This window comes from Bidens hawaiensis, unplaced genomic scaffold (assembly GCF_021521415.1).
Source record: "Bidens hawaiensis isolate Kalapana, Puna unplaced genomic scaffold, B.hawaiensis_p1.1 tig00055813_1, whole genome shotgun sequence".
Taxonomy (NCBI): Eukaryota; Viridiplantae; Streptophyta; class Magnoliopsida; order Asterales; family Asteraceae; genus Bidens; species Bidens hawaiensis.
In genome coordinates, this window is record NW_027506347.1 from 28,413 (window position 1) to 49,683 (window position 21,271).

General features: G+C 36.2%; 2 protein-coding genes across 2 annotated transcripts; one reads left to right on the forward strand and one right to left on the reverse strand.

The window, feature by feature from the left end:
* Window positions 1–5,886: 5,886 nt before the first annotated feature.
* LOC143617606 (polyadenylate-binding protein 2-like) lies at window positions 5,887–10,144 on the forward strand. Its single transcript, XM_077090114.1, has 8 exons — window positions 5,887–6,240; window positions 7,237–7,355; window positions 7,444–8,178; window positions 8,274–8,363; window positions 9,015–9,152; window positions 9,249–9,422; window positions 9,504–9,674; window positions 9,754–10,144. The coding sequence occupies exons 1-8, from the start codon at window positions 6,000–6,002 to the stop codon at window positions 9,991–9,993; spliced, it is 1,908 nt and encodes a 635-aa protein (XP_076946229.1). The 5' UTR covers window positions 5,887–5,999; the 3' UTR covers window positions 9,994–10,144.
* A 1,360-nt stretch (window positions 10,145–11,504) lies between these two features.
* LOC143617604 (putative E3 ubiquitin ligase SUD1) lies at window positions 11,505–18,525 on the reverse strand. The gene is made up of 8 exons (XM_077090113.1): window positions 18,185–18,525; window positions 16,567–17,190; window positions 15,114–15,854; window positions 14,203–14,414; window positions 13,800–14,114; window positions 13,230–13,390; window positions 12,690–12,853; window positions 11,505–12,242 (listed from the first exon to the last, which is right to left on the reverse strand). Exons 1-8 carry the CDS (start codon window positions 18,458–18,460, stop codon window positions 11,685–11,687), a joined length of 3,051 nt encoding a protein of 1,016 aa, XP_076946228.1. The 5' UTR covers window positions 18,461–18,525; the 3' UTR covers window positions 11,505–11,684.
* Window positions 18,526–21,271: the final 2,746 nt, after the last annotated feature.

Sequence of the window (21,271 nt, forward strand, 5' to 3'; positions counted from 1 at the left end):
TGTAACATTTCATAAAATAAAGTTTATCAACACAAAGGTTGGTGAGCAATTCATAAGTTTGAACATATAAGTATATAGTAAGAAAAGCCACAAAACCTGTATACAAAACAATAAATAAAGCAATAACTTGGATAAATAGATAAATATCGCTAATAGAATTACGTTAGCGACACCTTGCTATGAGGGGATGCCAAATAGTCTAGGATTTTATAGTTATCGTTAATTGCATTACGTTAACGACACCTTGCTATAAGGGGATGCCAAATAGTCTAGGATTTTATAGATCAACCAACCAAAAGCGATAATGTAACATCCTGAATATTATAATGATAAATAAAGAAAGTTACGTTTAGTGATTTCGCGTTATTAAGTAAGTAATACCGAGTAAAGAACGGATCATGGACTTAGATTAATTAAGATGGATTAAGGGTAATGGGCCTTAGGTCCATGGGCTTTAAGGGATATAAATATCCCCTTAAACCATCCTAAAACCCTAACTATCATTTCCATCTTTCATAAATCTCTACACACTCAAAAACACACACATACACTACACCTCATACGGTCGAGAGAAAGAGAGCGGATTCGAGTCCAAAAATCAAGCCGACCATTGTTAGATTTTCAATATACGAGATAACCAAGCAAACCGCGACCACACCGAACGTATAAAAGGTATGTTTTGATCATAAAGATTTCGTTTTTATAAACGTTTAGTCTTGAAACTTAGAACGAGAGTAGATCGGGTATAAACGAAACATAAAGTTGTAAACTTGATGATAAATACGAGTGTAATGAACCCGAAAATGGAAACGGCTCGATTAATGAACCGTTAACATTAGTATTGAACGTTTTTACCATAAAGGTCCAAACTTTACGTCATTCCGGGCTAAGTTTTACCCAAACAAGGCCATGGGAATGATCGCGGGACTTGTTAACGCCATACCCATGGATTTCTCGGTAAAATGATGATGATTTTGGGGATTAAGGATGAACAGCGGCGGCTGCTGCACAACTTCGCCTACAAGCGAACTTCGCCTGCAAGCAAGTTCGCTTGCAGGCAAGTTCGCCTAACTGGTAACTTCGCCTAAGGCCAAGTTCGCCTAACTGATAACTTCGCCTGGTGACAAGTTCGCCTAACTGATAACTTCGCCTGGTGACAAGTTCGCCTAACTGGTAACTTCGCCTAAGGCCAAGTTCGCCTAACTGATAACTTCGCCTGGCGACAAGTTCGCCCATGATAACTTCGCCTGGCATATGTTCGCCTAGGGTTAACTTCGCCGATCACTAACTTCGCCTATGCTTAAGTTCGCTTAATGTTAAGTTCGCTTATTGTTAAGTTCGCTTAATGATAAGTTCGCTGGAGTTAGCAAATGAGAAAATAAATTAAAAACCTAATGAAAAATGTGTTAAGACAGCTCGACCCCAGCCAGGGGCTCTGCCCCTTGGACCCTGCTAGGGGCTGCCTCCCCTAGACCCCGCTGCCAGGGGCGCTGCCCCCGGACCCCCCGTTCGTTGTGGGTTATATAAAGATAGAAATATAACATGAGTAGTAGTAGTTAATTGATACAAGTAAATATTATACAGTTAGCCGTGCACAGCTCAAGAAGGGAATAACGATTAACGGAAAGAGTAACAGGATTCAGGTGAGTTTCTAGCCCCATTTATGTGTTATGTTTTCGGGGCTGTGTGCATACTCAATATGTTTGTTAATACGCTTATCCTAAGAGATAAGTGTATGCCTTATGTGAATAATGTGAAATGTATGAATGATTGCTTGATGGTACGTGAACGATCTTCGGATATTGCACGTACTGTCAGGTTGTAACGCTATGTATAAGGTAAGTATGATACGTATGCTTATGTGTATGAACGTGATAAAGTTAATAAAAGAAGGAAAGGATGGTTGTATGGTTACGAAAAGGGTACCAAGCCCAAATAGTACTCGAGGTATGATGTATGGTTGTATGGTAACGAATAGGGAATCGAACCCTACTAATATTCGAGAACTAGGGAACCGAACCCTACTAATATTCGAGGAAAGAGGGTACCGAGCCCTAATAATACTCGAGGAAAGAGGGTACCGAGCCCTAATAATACTCGAGGAAGGAGGGTACCGAGCCCTAATAATACTCGAGGAAGGAGGGTACCGAGCCCTAATAATACTCGAGAAATGTAGGACGTAATGCTCTTTATAACGTAAGATATGAAAGCAAGTTAATACAAAAGAAAGTATGAAAGTATGAAAGTATGAATGAAAGAATATAAGTTTGTGTTTATTGTATAATGTATGATTAACTAGAACTCACTCAGCGTAGCTGACTTTTAGTATGCACGCAGGTGAGTAGAATGAGGCAGCTCGCTTGAGGAGACACGTGGCATTGAATAAGAGGCTGGCATCGGAAGGCTCAGGGCGTGTTATGTTTTAATTACTTAGTTTTCGAAAGACAAGTTGGTTGTTTAAGACAAGTTTTGAATTGTTATGGAATGTTTTATTAAAGTTTTATATTCCGCGAATGTTTTTTAATTAACTCTGATATTAGAACTGCGTTTATGAGTAAATCCAACACGAAAGTAGGGCTACCGGTAACGGGGCCTTACAGATAAACACATAGGCATATAATCATAGAACACCAAATCGAGCATTTATTTAAGCAAGGTATACAAATAACGTTTGTGGTTTAAAACCCAAGTATAAAACATTTAGTTTAGATAAGATGAAATGTCACCCCCAAAACAAAAGATGGAAAACGCGGTATGAAAGTACTCACTTTCAAGTAATAAACTTGAAATATGATAATTTGGAGATTTGCCGGAACGAAGAGTTTAACGTATGGAGCCTAAATAAAAGAAAGTCTTGGATTTAGAAAGGTTGTCTTAAAGATCTTTAAATAAAATAATTGTTGCGAAAAGTAAACAATTAAAGTTCAAGGTTTAAAATGTAAATATTTAATAATTTATAATAATAACCCTTTAAAATGTAAGTTTGCTCGACACCAGTTTAAAGTATCTAACCTTAATATTTACTTAACCTATGTTAAGTAATAAGGTGGGAAAAATGCAAAGATGCAAGTTCCTTCGGGATAAAGAGATACTAAAACGGGCCTTTAACGAGTGTTCGGGTTGTTGGTTCGGGTCTTGGTAATTGGTCAAACCCAAAGTCAACTTTCCAAATATTAATTATTATGAGATAACTCACAAAAATCCATTAATACTTAACCAAGTATGTAGATCTATTGTTTTAGGTTAAACAACGTACGTTAAGCGAGTGTTCGGTTTTGTCGGTCCAAACTATGTTATGAGATCAAGTTGGATCCAACATTTCCAAGTACTTAAGAAAATAACTAAAATCAGTTTGTAAACTATTTTTAAAGACATATACAAGTCTTGATAGCTAAAAAGACACTTGTGTGTCTAAAGCGAGTAAAAATCGGATTGGTTCGGTTTCCATCTCAAAATAATTTCATAGATGGTTTCCACATACCCATATATCATAGATCTTGTATAATAATGTACAAATGAAAATATTTAAGTTCTACAACAAAAAAGTCAACAACAAGTCTTTTTAACAAAAGTTCGGTTTGGTTTCCATCTCACAATGAGTTCATAGATGGTCTCCACATACACAAGACTTGTAAATGTGAATAACAAACTAAAATAAGCAGAAGTTAAGCATAAATAATATGTGCAAACAAGTTATATAAGTGTATATATACCAAGGACCACGAAAGTCCTACATGAAGCCTTGCCTTACGAAGTCCGAAACTTAACCGACCGGGGTCGAATAAATAACTACCAAAGGTAACAAGGGGTGTGTATTATATATATGTTGTGCCATATGATTCAAGTATTGAGTTAAAGTTAGTAAGTTAGCTAAAATGCAAAAATAACATAAGTTTGACTTTGGAAGTCAAAACCGACAATAACATGAAAATAACCTTGTATGATCTTTGAATTTTGAGAGAGAAAAGAGTTTATAAGCATGGATTATTGTTAGGGAGGGTCTTGTATTTATAGGGAGAGTTTAATTTGGTTAAACAAGAGGTTTGTTGGTTAAAAATCAGATTCGTTGGACAATAAAACAACAAAGGAGACAAGGTAGACAAATCTGTCTGCAGGCGGCCGCCAACCGCGACCTCAAGAGGCTCCCTCGTCACGCGGCGTGGCTGGGTAGAGCTGAAATATTTTTTTAACTCTCAAAAGTGACAGTTTTGGCCCCTGAAGGTCGTTTTAAGTGATTTTTACGCGTTTTAAAGCCCGAAAAGGATGTTTTCAAGACCCAACAAGTGTAAAACAATATTGTAACATAAAAACCATCATTTTGATTATATCATAAGTTTCGGTTTACAAAACGAGTTGGTTTACACGTCAAATGAATATAAAAACAAATACAATCGAGACCCGATTTTGACGAATGTCACAACCGCCTCAAGTACAATAGTAGGTACGGGGTGATCACCTCGATGGAATTGGCCTCGCCAAGTAGTAGGACACATAGTCCAACCAACATGCATACAATCAAGGCTACCGAGCATCCTGGGGACACCTTCACCGTGCACCTCGTATATGCGCTGGATATCATACATTGTTGGTCTACGTAAGTATCTCCGCTTGTATAACGATATGACCCCTAAATACAATTATTAAAATTATATAAGTTATCTAAATATTTAAAAATATATAAACAAATGTAAATAATAAAATTATATTAAAACTATATACCTCTACAAAAGTGGTTAAGCGAATCGCGTAAGGTCTTTTTAGCCATTTGTAGATACTCGTCCCATATGTCCGAGCCAACACCATACGCTAGTTTCCGAAGAGCGGAGGTAATTTTTTGAGTAGCTGTGAACCTGAGATCACCTCTAGCATCATCCCTTTGTTGAAAATACTCAAAGTGTTCCGGCAAGTCATTTGCTAGACGCATGAATAATCGTCTAGTAATTAGAAAACGGGTTTTAAAACTATCCTCACCATATGTGGGATTGTGACTAAAATAGTGGCGTATCAAAGTTTCGTTAGCGGTCTTTCGATCACGAATACGTGGTTGCCGGAATAATGGGGCTCGAGGGCGTTTTCGATCTATCAAAAAGTTTATCGTCATTTGAACCGCTTGACAATTGAGTTCGTCTTCTTCGAAAGAATTTGAAGACGAAGATGATGACGACGATGCCATTTATAAATATGGAGAGAAAATGAAGTTTTGGTAGAGGGAAAGTGTGGTTTTTAAAGATAATAAGAGAGAATAGGTTGAGTTTTTATTAAAATGATGTGTGTGAATTTGTATTTATAGGTAAAAAAAAGTTTGTTTTTAAACCCACACTAGCCCCAACGACTAGTTTGACCGGTCAAAGCAAGCACAACGGCTTGATATGTCCTGCGGTCCCGGCCACCCCCTTCGTCCGCGCCCCTGATTACGAGTATGGTGTAGTAGTGTGCGCGAGCCACCTGGATCACCCCCTCAGTCTCGCGCCCCGATACCCGTGCCCTGACAACTATTTTCAAATTTGAGATTATTATCGGCTAACTGCATCAGGTTATAATTATTAAAATCCAATTTTCCTAAAAATTAAATAACTTTTTTTTTCTATTATTAAAAAAAAGAAAAAAGAAATAGGAGCATGCACAGAAACATGACAGCTCACATTCAGTGCACGTGCCGTGCACACAGTTAGTTTCATATGTAATAACCCTAGTAATCACCACCACCGTCATCCATCCCCACTTTATTTATTTTTCCTTCTTCACCGCCGTCATCCACCGGCGATCCAGTCGGACCTCCGACTACTCTATCCATCTATCCATCACCCTTCCCTCTCCTATCCAAAAACCCAAAAAAATCATCAACAAAACAGAAAAAAAAAACCCAATCTTTGATAAAAAAAACTCAAATCTTTGAACACCCATTTCGATTTAATATCAAAAACAAGGGAGGGAGGTTAAAAAACCCAAAAAAAGTTAAAAACAAAAATCTTGAAAATTTATTATTATTATTATTATTAATGGCGGCGCAAGTTACTCAGGCTCCTCCTCAGGCGGTTAACGGCGGTGGTGTTGGTGGGGCCCAGCAGTTTGTGCCGACGTCACTGTACGTTGGTGATTTGGAGTTTAACGTGACGGATGCTCAGCTGTTTGAGATGTTTAATCAGTTGGGTCAAGTGGTTTCGGTTAGGGTTCGCAGAGATTTGTCTACTAGAAGGTCTCTTGGTTATGGTTATGTCAACTACAGGAACCCTCAAGATGGTTAGTTTAATTGTGTGTAAATTTATTATTATTATTATTATCATTATTATTATCATTATTATTGTTATTATTGTTATTCTAGTTTGTTTGATGCTGGTTTAGATTGTATGCAAATAAGTTGTTTGAAACAAGATAACTGTATCTATTTGGGATGAGTTTTTTTTTTTAATTATTATTATTATTATAATTTTAGTTGTTTTTTATGTTGGTTGAGATTGTATGCACATAAGTTGTTGTCTGAGACAAGATAATTGTATCTATTGGGGATGAACCTTTTTATTTTTTTTTACCAAATACTGAGTAATCGATTATTCATGTTTTCGGTATCGGTACCAATCGATTTCGGTATTTTTAAGGGTGGCGATACCAAAGGGTGCTAGACAAAATATAAAAAAACTGTACGGTATTCAGTATTGGTTTCACCTTTTTTTTTGGTACGGTAGTCCCATCCCTAGTATATATAATGCTTGTTTGAAAAGGATACTGTATCGGTACTGGCTGTACACAATCAGTACCGGTACTTGATTTTCATGTTTTTGGTATCAGTACCATTCGTTTTTTTTGGGTACATTTAATGGTACCGATACCAAACAAATATGTATGGTATTTAGTGTATGGTTTTGCTCGTTTTCGGCATGGGTATTTTTTGGTACGGTACCGATTTCGTCTCTAGTATCTATAATGCTTGTTTGTAAAGTGTAACAAGGTCTATAGTTGGAAAAACCGATTGATGAATCAAGTTATTTGATTAGATTGAGTTTTTATTTAGATCTTGATATGGTTTTTGTGACATTTTAGCTACTAAATTGTTGATTTTTTTTAAATTTTAATGTTTTTTTTGTGCATTTAGAGCTTTACTTATAACAAAGTTTTTTTTGAAAAATAGTCTTTTATTTTAGTTATGGTTGTTATTAACTTTATGGTATGATCCATTGAGTGATTTGTACATTTTGTGGTGTTGCTTACCCTTTTTTGTGTGTTAATAAATAATAACAGCTGCAAGGGCTATCGAGGTGCTGAATTTTACTCCCCTCAATGGAAAGGCAATCAGGATAATGTATTCTCATCGGGATCCTAGTGTGCGCAAAAGTGGCTCTGGAAATATCTTTATCAAGGTATAAACTAAACATTAATAATCTAATATCTTTATGCAAATACAATGTCTTTTTTAATATCAACCTTTTGCGTTTTTCAATAATGTAGAATTTGGATAAAGCAATTGACCAAAAAGCGCTACACGACACTTTTTCCACATTTGGAAACATTCTGTCATGCAAGATAGCGACTGATTCAACCGGTCAATCAAAGGGCTATGGGTTCGTGCAGTACGACAGTGAGGAATCCGCTCAACAAGCAATTGAGAAACTCAATGGTATGCTTCTGAAAGACAAACAAGTGTACGTGGGACCCTTTCTACGCAAGCAAGAACGAGACTTGGCTGTGGACAAGACCAAGTTCACTAACGTCTTTGTTAAAAACTTGTCTGAGTCAACAACCGATGAGGATTTGAGCAAGGCGTTTGGTGAATATGGAACCATCACTAGTGCTGTTGTAATGAGGGATGCTGAGGGTAACTCAAAATGTTTCGGATTTGTTAATTTTGAGAATGCTGAAGATGCTGCTAGAGCCGTTGAAGGGCTTAACGGTCAGAAGTTTGATGATAAAGAATGGTATGTCGGTAAAGCGCAGAAAAAGAGTGAAAGAGAGCAGGAGTTGAAACAAAAATTCGAGCAGAGTATGAAAGAGGCGGTTGACAAATCACAGGGGCTAAATCTGTATATTAAGAATTTAGATGATTCAGTTACCGATGATGGTCTCAGGGAGTACTTTGCACCGTTTGGTACCATAACTTCGTGCAAGGTGATGCGAGACCCTAATGGGACTAGTAAGGGATCGGGTTTTGTTGCGTTTTCTACTTCTGAGGAAGCTTCTAGAGCTGTAAGCCGACATATTTTGCGTTGATTTCATTTACTGTGGTTACATTTTGATTATTATTTTGGTATAAATGGACTGATTTGTTTTTGTTTATATAGCTTATGGAGATGAATGGTAAGATGATTGCTGAAAAGCCGCTTTATGTTGCACTTGCGCAGCGTAAGGAAGATAGAAAGGCTCGTTTGCAGGTTGGTTAATATTTTTTTTGGTTTAGTGGGGACTTCCTTACTGGTGGTGGACTTGTAAGCAAACTGAACGAACACGAACAGAGCATGTTTGTATTTGTTTGTTCAACTTTAATCGAACAAACAATAGAATGCGAATGACTGAGTGGGCGGGGTTCTCTTGTCCGTGTTCACTAGTTAAGAAAATGAACATGTTGTGTTTGTTTATAGTCGTTCTTTAACGCTATAAACAAACGGACATAAATAAAATAGATGAACAAGCATAACTGAACTAAAACTGGTTAAAAGTAACATGAGGAGCAATGTGCCGGGCTTAAAAATGTTATTAAATTTAGACCAAGTTATAATTATAATGGGTCAAAACATTTTAAAAGAATACTTTAACGAACACAAACGAATGAATTTGAACAAACGTAAACTAACATAAATGAACGCAAATGAGACATGTGCTTATGTTTGTTTGTTTAACTAAATGAACAATTTTTTTGCTCATGTTTGTTTGTTTATTTAATAAACGATTGTTCAGTATAAACGATTGTTCAGTGAATGTTTGGTTTGTTAACAGATCTATCTACACTGACAACTACTTTTATGTTATCACCGGTGATGTATAATACCAAAAAAGGTTGATATATTTGTATTTTAAACATGCAGGCACAATTTTCACAGATGCGACCACTTGCAATGGCACCTACTGGAGCTCCTCGTATGCCAATGTTCCCTCCTGGTGGTCCCGGTCTCGGTCAACAAATGTTTTATGGTCAAGCTCAACCGACTTTCATTCCTCCTCAAGTAACCTTCCTTTCTATTCATGATCAAAGTTTATAACTTTGTAACCATTTACATTATTATTTATTCATTTTTAATATTATGGTTGTACATGTATAGCCTGGTTTTGGGTACCAGCAGCAGCTTGTTCCAGGTATGAGGCCAGGTGGCGGTCCATTACCAAACTTTTTCATGCCAATGGTTCCGCCAGGTCAGCAAGGACAGCGTCCAGGTGGCAGACGTGGCCCCGGACAGCAGAACCAGCAACAATCAGTTCCTCTTATGCAGCCACAGGTATGTTGTACTCTTTACTTGCTATGTTTTTACAGTTTTAGAAAAAGCTAACCGAGCATGGTTTTTTTTTCAAATCAATAGATGATGCCACGTGGCAGAGTGTACCGTTACCCTCCTGGTCGTGATGTTTCTGCTCCGTATGATATTGGCAATCCCATGCAGCTGCGTGACACTGCTGCAATCTCTCAGCCGATTCCTATTGGTGCTTTAGCTTCTGCACTTGCAAATGCCTCTCCAAGCGAGCAAAGAACCGTAAGGCTCTTTTCATCTTGTTAAATATATTGAAAACGAAATATTTGATTTATTGATTATATATGTGTAAATATTGTAGATGTTGGGTGAGAATTTGTACCCGTTAGTGGAACAGCTGGAAGGCGAGTCGGCAGCAAAGGTGACAGGAATGCTGTTGGAGATGGATCAGACGGAGGTTCTGCACCTGTTGGAGTCACCGGAAGCGCTTAAGGCGAAGGTTGCAGAGGCGATGGAGGTTTTGAGGAATGTTGCTCAGCAGCAGCAGCAGCAGCAGCCTGCTGATCAACTTGCTGCATTGTCCTTGAATGACCCTAACTAATCAAGGTGCTTAGTTTTTGGATGGTTTTATGCTATGCTAGTTTGGTTTGTTTGGTTTTGGGGACTGTTGACTTTGTTTGACTGGTATTTTGTGTTTTGAGATCTTTACTTATCGTATTGGCTACATTATTATGATTTTCCTTGTGTGCTTATTTGGTGATGATATGGTGGTTATTCTGTGACTCATAGTGAAAGTTGATAAATAGTAGAAATTGTGAGCAACAAATTTTGGCTTTTGATATATATATAATGAGAAGAAAACAACGGTTCTAAATTAAAGTTACAAATATAATGCAAAAAAGATGTCTGTCATCTGCAATCATGTAGAGAAAGATGCATGCCATAACCCAGAATTATTGTTGTGTACTATGTTTGCCGTCCCTTAGAAACTTGAATTATTGTTATACGTCATGGCTTTCATCTTCTTTTACAAATATATGTGGCCCTCAATCCTCATGGTCTACTTGGTTGATAATGTGTTTTAACTCATTCTACAAACCACACGAGACCTAAAAGTTAACGAATGCATAAATTTTTTCACAGTTGTGAGAATGTGATAGCCGAAATATTATTGGATTCCTTAAGAGTTGTGATCAAACATCATTTCACAACATGAAATCAACACAATATAGCATAAATAGAAAAATACAAAAAAGGAAGCTTAATGTCATGACCCGCCTAAATTCTGATCGCAGTGGCTCGTTTTTCCAGAGATTTCCAGCAAGTTCAAGGCTTTCAAGACTTTTAGATATTTAGATATTTTGTATTAAGAAAACCTAGATTTTTCCTTAAAAAAACCTGGTTACAGGAATCTAGAAATCTCCTTGTAAATATCTTAGATATTCCATGTAAGATATCCTAGCTATTTTGTAATATTTTAATAATGGAAGAACCTAGAAGTAGGAGGGGAGTGGTATAAAATATAAATAGATGTAATCAGCCCATTTGTAAATCACCTTTCAAGTTGCAATACAAAGCACTCTTTGTAAAACACTTTTGAGCTATCTAAGTTCCCTTAAACAATCTTGTGTTCCCTTTTCAAGTCATTGAATCGTTGCTACGCTTTGGTGTTCAAAGCTAATCTTAGAAGGTGTCTAAGAGCCGCACGTGAGTCTAAGGGTTAACTCCGTGACATTAAGGAGATAACATGAAAAGTTACACAACTCCGTGGCATAGGTGTTGAAAATGTTCACTCGTTGAATGTAGTAAATTTGGATCCCAAATTACATGTCAAACACGAAGTCATATATATTAAATATGGGTGAGCAGAAAACGGAATTAACAACATTTAACAGAATTAACCAAGCCAAACCAAAACCGACAATCTAGTAACATTTTTTTGAAAACCAGAAATTATGGGTCGCTTTTGGTTATCAAGGTTTCCATCCCCACCATAAACAAACTGACATTTCACATTTGGTAAATTCACAAAACCTGATTTAAGTTGGAGGGACTTTCGATTACTGAATCAATCTATAAACATAGACCCCATAACCTTCCTGATCAAAAGTGTTACGACAACAACCAAAGGATATCATTAACCAACCAAACGTTTTTCATAGTTCCAGGATCATTTCACAGTCACGTTTACACCAACTTTTAGTTGAACTATAAGTTTCAATTGTAATAACGTTTTAACCGCCTGCTATCCAACACTACACATAATATTTACACCTTTTAGAATCACCATTGCTACTCATCAGTATTATTATTGGTATTATTATTATTATTATTGTTATCCCCAAAGTTATGAAGCCTTCTGCCAATCAAATACCGGTCATCCCTTATCGAGTTGTGAAGCTCGTTGAACCACACATAACACCTCTTTCCACAAAACCAAGCCATGCTAAAACTGAGACACCCGACCCATGCGAACCTGTAAACCGCCGAGTTAACTATTAACGGGTACCCAAATACCGGAAATACCCCTCTGGCTAACACGTACGGGAAGCATAGAGCCGTTAGCAGCTTCATGCCAATAGGAACAATAATCTCTTTTAGCACCCAAAACCCTTGCAGCCTCGAGAACCCATCGTTTCTCACTCTCTCAAACTTCAATCGCCAGCTGTCGTCCACCAGAGGCGTCATCTGCTCCAGCATTACCAGTTGAGTCCAGAGCTTGAGGAAAATAAGCCCAAAAGCCCAATCCTGATACAAGAGAAATACCGGGCTTTCATCCACCGGGACCCGCATTGGTACAATTACTAAAAGTTCAAATAGTAGTCCGATCAACAGTGGGATTGCAAAAATCTGCACACAAAACACAACGCTAAATGAAGCAATGAAAGAGATAACAATTACATGTATAATGTATTAGAATACATATCAAGAGAATAAAAATGTAATTTTACATAATTTTTATAGTTTAAGTAATTACAACTTTTAAAACATATGGTACAACCTTTAAAACATTTTGCTTACTTTTAAACCAACTTCCTCCCACGGATTTTAAACGGCCATAACTTTTTTATATGTAAATAATCTTTCATAAAAAGAATTACACCAAAAAAACAAGCATTTTATTCTCTTTAACTTAAGTAAGGTATTGCTATAGTTAATTCTTTTATTCAAAAAAAAAAATTAACATGTTACTTGATTACTCATGTTTGTGTTCCTCACCGCATCCGTGGGCACCCTCTAGTGTGTGTGTGTATGTGTATATTTTTAAAAAACAAGCAACGAGACATGACATCTTACCCATATTGACAATAATAAAGAACTCTTCACAATAATCGAACACCATTTCCAAATTTGGCCAAATAGAACCGTTGCTCGCTCGGTTTTGATTTGGTCAATGGAATATCTAGCACCAGCCAGCAAAGTTGAGATGATATAACTTCCAATAATGAAGGCATATAGATCTGTAAAAAAAATAATTAAATTTAGATAAAATGTGTTTACTGTCAAATTACCAATTTGACCTGAGCTTGTTTTGATATGTTACACACCCAACTAAGCCAGTAAACAGACTGAACATTCAGTTAACCGTTCGGCCTGTTCAATTATGTTCGTGAACTGTTCGTTTATACTATTAACGAACGGATATCACGAACACGATCATCTAGATTTTCTTAACAAACGAACACACACAAGAAAACTTTGTTACTTTAATGGTTCGTGTTCGATCGTTTGTTTGGTTATAGTTAAAACAAACAAACATAAGAATAAGTTTCAAGTTTCAACATTCATGAAAACAAGTTTCAAGAAAGCAAACATAAGAATAATAAAACTTCTTACCATTGTTTTTCATGCCATGTGTGATTGGGAGAAATGGGGTCGCGTTAAACAACGCTCTTCCAAGCGAGACAGGCCCCAGAATTAACGCAGAGTTTATAACGACAAGTGTTATCCAAGCCGCCAACAGAAGCAAAACAATGCAAAACACAAATCCATACCTCCTAAAATAATAAAAATATACTATAACATGTGCCATAAAAGATAATTAGAGGGTGTTTGGGATTCCTTATTTACATCAACTTATAACTTATAAACTTTTTGAAAAGTTAATAATGTGTAAAAGGTGTTTGGCAAACCATAAGGACTTATGGTTTTTAACTTATGGCCAAGGCAAAGTAAGAGGGTTTTGAAAAGTTATGATTCTCTAACTTATTAACTTAAAGGGTATAATATTCCCAAACACTCCTTAAAAAACAACTTATTAACATAAGTTAATCCAAACACTTTTATACAAACTCCTTCTCAAAAAGTCATAAGTTTATAATTCCTTTCACATAAAGTCCTTTTGGATTTAAATAAGGAATCCCAAACACACCCTTAGTTTAAATAAAATTTTATCACAAGTCTTACTCGGAATCAGATTGTTCATCACCATCAGCTTCTGCATTAATATCTTCGGGACCCACAAATCCATCTTGCTCCCCTGGTACAGCATGTAGCCGATCCTGCCTCACCAAATCCCGGTTTCCGTTTTCTTGTTCAACAGCATCCTCGGGCCGGGGCAACAAGAAATCAGTTAAACCAAGCGCCCAACCGACTGCAACAAACCAGCAATGCAACAGTGACTTGATCGTGGCCCGCAATTTAAAGTGCTCGATAGCAAACGGGATGCATATTTGAAACAGAAGCATGTTGGCGGGGATCTCTGTAAACGGGTCAGATAATCTGCAATATACCAAATCATGAATCCATAAGCAAAAGAATCATCAAAAAGTGAAATTTAAAAATAATAAGTTTTTAAAAAGAATCTTACGAGATATCAATAGGGAAAACGGATGGGGCGATTCGCATAGCAAGCTTAACAGGCAGAAATACAAGCATTACTATTAAGCTCCCGTACACAGCAACTGACAGCAGAACCCTACGGGCGTGTTTGTGCACAGGATCATCGATTAGATCCCGAAAAGGATTGTAGTTAGGATCCGCTGGATCCCGCAAGAAGTATAAAACACCCTTACGCAAAACCTGCAAGATGAAAAGTAATTCATGAATTAAGCAGCATGGTAATTAGAATATCAAATTTTCAAAACGTAAAGTGTCAATTTCAACCCAACCTAAATAAAAAACCAAACCCATATAAAAAAAGGCGGCTTGGTTTTATATTCTCGTAATATTCGAACTACCAATTCGGTTTCGGTTTTGTACTCGATTAAAATTGAAAAAAAACAAAACCAAAGAGAATTTATAGACTTTTAGTTTTTATTTTGAAGTTTAAGTAACTTATAAAAAATTTAATAAATAGCGTAACACACATAAATTAGCCCAAATGTATAATAATCAATTAACTATTATTTGCTTAACATATAACAAGATTTAGCCCAAATTCATTACTTTGGGCAAAAAAATTTTCGGACAAAAATGTTAGACCGGAATCGCAATTTAAAAAAACAAAAACCGAACCGAAGCTGAGAAAACCGAAACCAAACGGTTTCCAAAAACTAAAGAACTGAATTATCAGATTTTGGTTCGGTCTGAGCGCAAATAACTTGCTCTATAAGAATGCGTATTAACGTGTTAATGATATAGCTTCTTAATCATCATAAATACATTAAAGAACTAAAAAGAGATGGATAAAATGGTTTGACCCGAACCCACTATCCATTCTCACCCACTCAGTTTGCCAACTCTAGTAAACCAAAAGACTTATCATACGCATATACATACCCCTCTAAGAAGGCTGACAAATATGGATATTTGCAACATGTAAACAATCCCAACAGCCCAATGAATCAACGAGCTCGCCAACGGAGACACCGAAAAAAAGTCAACTCTTTGGCCAATCGACTTCCCAAACATCCTTATAGTACAAATATCAAGCCACCATCCACACAAGAGAGGAAAGACCCCTAATTCAACGACCAAAAGAAACGCAACTTTGATCATTGTCACTAAATGTTTCATAGCTGTCACAAACTGCTTAAAAAGAGACGGAATCGTTTCAGCAATTGAAGCAATGCCATAAAACCGTCCCAAAATCGGCTCTCCTTTCGTGTACCTAATAACTGTAATGGTTCCAAAGTAGAAAATCACAACCAAAAAGATGAGCATGTAACCAACAGCAAGAGTTGTAATATCAGACACCCATGATGCACCAATGGTAGATTCAATAATATTGTTCGATGACTCAATAAGTTCGGTAACGTTCAGTTTTAAAGCTTCTGAAACATGGTCAACCATAGAGTTATCTGGGTTGTGTTCAGATGTCAGATTTGCAACAGCAGTCAACGTGTTTTTCAGTGTGATATTGGCTAGAGAAAGCGCGTGTTCTGTAAGTGGTACCATAGTTGATAACATAGGGTTTGTTGTTGAGGATAATAGCCATGATAAATGATGGAGTATAAACCGTCCAAGGTGAAATGGTAAGAGTATAATAACGCCTATAAATATCATGTTGCTAGCAAGAACCTGCGGGATGGAAAAAAGATTGATAATTAGAGAAGGAAACACACAAATGAACCTACATTGCATGAAGTATAATAGAGGTGTGCATGAAACTAAAATAACCGAGCTGCAACCGAAATAGCCAACGTAACCTAACCAAAACGAACCTAAATAAAAAAACAACGGACTTAATTTATGTTTTTTAAAAAACGATTTTTTGGTTGGATTTTGGTTTTGTAACCAATAACCGAAGAAACGAACCGATACCACACACCAGAACCGATTAAATTTTAACTTATAAAAATTTAACAAACGTGTAGACCAAAATTTTTTGCCCAAATTGGTAATAATCCATTAACTAACAAACTGAACCCCAAAAAAAACTCATGATGCCCAAATGGTAAAACTAAAAAAACAAAAAAACCAAATGGCTAAAAGCTTTCAAGGCGAAATGGTAAGGCCAAAAAAAACTGAAACCCAAACCAAACCCATTGTGAAATCCTTAACAAGATGTATGCCCAAACTCATTATTTTGGGCCTTTTTTTGGCTAAAAGCTTTCAAGCCTATATGGTAAAACCAAGAAAACTAAAACCCAAACCAAACCCATTGTGAAATCCGAAAAGACCGAAACAGAATAGTATTCAAAATCCAAAAACCAATTTTTCGATTTAACTTAGCTTGAGCCCAAAACCCACCCATGCACACCCCTAAAATAAAGGGTTCAGTGGTACTCACAGTAACCGCATTTTCCACTAAATGAAAAAGCGGGCCCTGCATGCCAACAAGCTCATCAAACGGGACATCCTCTGCACCATCACCACCATCCAACCCATCAAATATCTGTTCAACATGAGCTTCAAGACGAGCCGCTTGCATCTCCAACCTGGCTGCAACATCTTCCGCGTTTCTTCTAATAATGTTCCCACCATTCTCACCACCATTTCTGTTCGCTGGTCTTCTGGCAACACGAGCACCATTTCTATCACCTTCCGCCCCCTCAACTTCTCTTAAATGATGTAAATAGTCCCTCAATGAAGTAGCTCCAAGAAATATGAACACAATGCTTGCAGACAGTAAGAACCCGTGAAGACAGTCGGTTAGAATAAGTGTAGAGGTGATGTGACTCAGAAACAGTTTATGAGCTTCACTAAAACTCCTGATAAATGATAACCGCCATATCCAGAAAGTAATAAATGGTATGATTACAAGCCAAACTGAATGTACAAAAGTGAGGCGAAGAATAAATTGCAACACGTGATAAGCTTTCAATGATATCCCGACTACAAACTCCTGAAATGGAAGCTTTGCAGGAGCGTTTTCCGCATACACAGGAGAAAATGAAAATGGATGCTTGCAAACCTGCAAATCATGTATTTCAGTTATTCAAGTTATCCAAGAATACTCCCATTTGCTAAACTAAAACTTTGTTCATATGACAATTCTAATAACTGAATCCGGGGGTCCAAACAAGTCGAGCCACTCGAGACCGGATCAATAAAAAGCTCAAAACAAGCCAAGGCCGAGCCTCAAATAAAGTTTGTTTAGCTATTGAACCCGAGCTTGAGCCTCATATAAAGCTTGTTTAGTTATCAAGCCCGAGCTCAAGCCTTTTCAAGCAGAGCCAAGCTTTATAGTTTATAGAATGATCACAAACGAGCCAAGCTTGAGCTCGCGTGACTCAAAATGAACCGAGCACGTGCTCAGCTTCGTTTACACCCATAACTGAATCAAAACACAATGTAGCCCTAAAAAATAACCCCACACTAATCAGAAGATCTATATCAGTAATCAGTTAATCATAAAGCTATGCCATAGTTAGCAGAAGGTTTCCTAATCCTATCATAATCCACAATTACACCTATAACCTATCGAACTAGAAATCATCAATCACATATCAAAGCTAACCAATTCAACAAAAACCTAATAGAGAATAATAATAATAATAATAATAATAAACCTCGCAGTCAAAATGAGCTCAAAACGGCCGAGCTTGAGCTCTCATAAGTCAAAATGAGCCGAGCCGAGCCTAATTAAATCAAAACACAATGTAGCCCTAAAAACTGACATCTCACTAATCAGAAGATCTATATCAATTAATCATATATAGTTATAACTCATAAGAGGTTTTCCTATCACAGTCCACTATTAGACCTATAAGCTATCAATCACATATCAAAGCTAACCAATTCAACAAAAACCTAATATAAACCTAATAATAATAATAATAATAATAATAATAATAATAATAATAATAATAATAATATAAACCTAATAGAGAATAATAATAATAATAATAATAATAATAATAATAATAATAATAATAATAATAATAATAAAGCAGAAGCAGTAGCACCTCGCAGTTTCTGGCGTTGCTGTGATTAAGCCACTGAAGAAGACAATCCTGGTGAACAAACTTAATACTACCGCTACAAGCACACGGATACCGTAACGGATTCTCCTCATCTCCTGGATTCCGGCAGATCCGGCAAACGTCACCTTCGTCATCATCATCGTCGTCATACACGCTCGTACTCGACATATTATTATTATTATTATTATCAGCCGATGATGATGACGGCGCATTGAAGACGGCGGCGGCGGCCAGAAGCGGTCGTTCGTCGTTCACCATGTTTTGCGGCCGGAGATTGATTCCGTCAATCGGAATATTCTCCTTCGGTGGCGGTGATGGTGGACAATTGGAGATCAGAAAGAGAAGGTTACGAGGAAAGAAATTGTGTGCTAATTGTTAATTGATTGATTGATTAAAGAGGCGCTTATCTTTGCATTTATTTACGATTATCGTAACTTCTTTATTCGGTGGATATTTTTATTATCTTTATGGGTCGGGTCGGGTATGAGTTCGAGCCGATTACAAGACTCTACTTACTGTAGACGGTGAGGTTTTAACTAAACATAATTTAACACTGAGTTATGATTTACAACACAGTTACCATGTTAAAGCCGCACCATCTTGTTTCTCTTTGCCGCCATGTTAACTGGATACCTAATACCTCTTTACCACCTGAGCCTTACACATGTCATTTTGTCGTCCTCATCTACCGTCCCACAACTAGCGGTCTTATAACTCTTATTGTGCCTTGTTGGTTTTTATTTTTTTTTTGACAAAAAATGTAACATAAAGTGTGTTTGAAGATTAAAGAGCTTTTTTAATCATTCGATTCTAAACCTTTATACTTGTATAAACAGAATGTTTCCAAAAGATTCATTATTGAAGTGTTACGAGAGTAAGTTTAGTGACATGTATAAATAATAATTGTTGTAAAACGACTTATTAGGATGAACATATACATATAAGAATAGAAATGATAGAGAGAAGATATTGTTTCTTATTGATGTCAATAGTCAAATACAAGATACATCCAAATATTACACTAATACAAATGTAATAAAATAGATAGAGGTTATGTATGTGGAGAGTCACCATATAAATATGTATTCATAACAATGGCGAACTTGTAGAGACGAAAATTCATGTTTAACTAAAAGGAGTATAGAGAAATGAAAACAAGATTTTCGTCATATCAACTTATCAAGGGACTAAAACCATAACTATTATTAGAAGTTAATTAGTTCAAACTTTATCATGTAAATTTGCTTAAATTACTTTTTTTTTATGAAAACATATAGATACTATGAAATAATTTATCTTAGTTTGTGAAACTATGTAAATGTAAATGTATGTGTAAAATGATTAACATGTGATATTGTAAAACTCCAAGTAAATGGGAGTTGTCATAGATTGGTTTGGACTAAAACAGGAAAGGAAAACTCCTAGAAGTCTCATGATTAGGAGATGTGGGTGCCGAATAGTTGCCGCTTAGGCTCTATGCGCGTCGGAGCATAGGCACTTAGGATATGTGAGTACTGGATCATCACTTTTAGGATGAAGGTTTGTTCCATGTTGGTTTTGTATGTTAAAGTATACCATTACGGCTCAAAAGGAATAGTTTGTTGAATTTATTGATAGGTCATGATGCAATTTGCTATTTAAATATGATTATTGTTTAGGAGTAAAAACTTTTTTACTATTTAGTAACTTTTTGTTCAAACATGACTATTTTGGAGATTTTTTCAAATAAAAATATGTATGGTTGTTTCTGAATGTTGTCTACTATGTTTACTCAATCCTTCGTTGTAAAAACAAATATATACTTTTATGTTTACTTTTCATAAACAGAACACTTATACTTATATCAAAGTTTATTCACCTGAAAAAACCTTTACTGTAACAAGACTAACAATGCATTATATGTTCATATACATCAAATTGTGATGAACAAGAAACCACTATTCATTGTGTTGGCCCATTTATAGCCAAAGAAGTGAAGAACTAGCCAAAATCCACAAGGACGAACGAGCTCACGGACACGATGTGGACTCTTTTAACTTTGGATATTCCTATTTCTAAGTGTATATAAACTCATTAATCTTTTACAAAATAAACTATAATCACTACTAGAAAACAAGGCTAATGCAACTTTTCAAATGCAACCTTTTTAATTGTGTTGCATTTGACTCTAATGCAACTTCGTTTATCATAAATGTTGCATTAACATATCTAATGCAACTTTTATCATAAAAGGTTGCAAATTTTTATTGAAATTGCAACCTTTTTTAATAAAAAGTTGCATATTTTACTATAAACTGCAACCTTTTATTTGGTAGGTTACAAAATTTACTGAAATTTGTAATTTTTGTTACAAAGGTTGTGCTGTTAAAACATAAAGCCCACACTTGTTTTAGTAAGATATTATTTCAAAGCATATTTGATTATAGTCTCTAGTGTAACATATAAACAATATATATACGTGCTTATTATATGTTACTAAAATTTTATTACATTGTTATTATTATCAGCTAAATGCACTAAAAGCTATAGTCAATTTATAAGAGCAATAAAACTGATGTTTAATATTATCTAACTAAATTTTAATTTTAAATAAATATGAGTCTTCGTAATAACTTCATAAAATACTATTTCGTACAAAATTTATTAATTACCCTCCCAATATAATTAAACTTTTATTAATTTCCCTCCTAATGAATTAACTTTTTTAAGTTTCCCCGCTTACTAGAAAATTAAAATTATCCCTGTAGCTTTTCCACGTCCCTCAACTGCTCAAACTGGGCTTAAGGTAATAATTGGTGGTTTTCTTTAACTTATGCACCCTATTAGCATGCTGTTCTTGCAGTAGGTATGTGATGGCCAATAAGGGTACTTGCCGATGTTGTCGTTTACCCAGGGACTCACCTGCAGGTCATTTGACACAGGTTTATAGCAAACCATGCAAGGTGAACCCAGAGAAGGTGGAGGCTATCCTCGGCATGCCCTCACCATCCACCATGAAGGAAGTTCAAAAGTTGAATGGTAGATTGGTATCAATTAACAGGTTCCTAGCAAACCATGCAAGCAAATCTA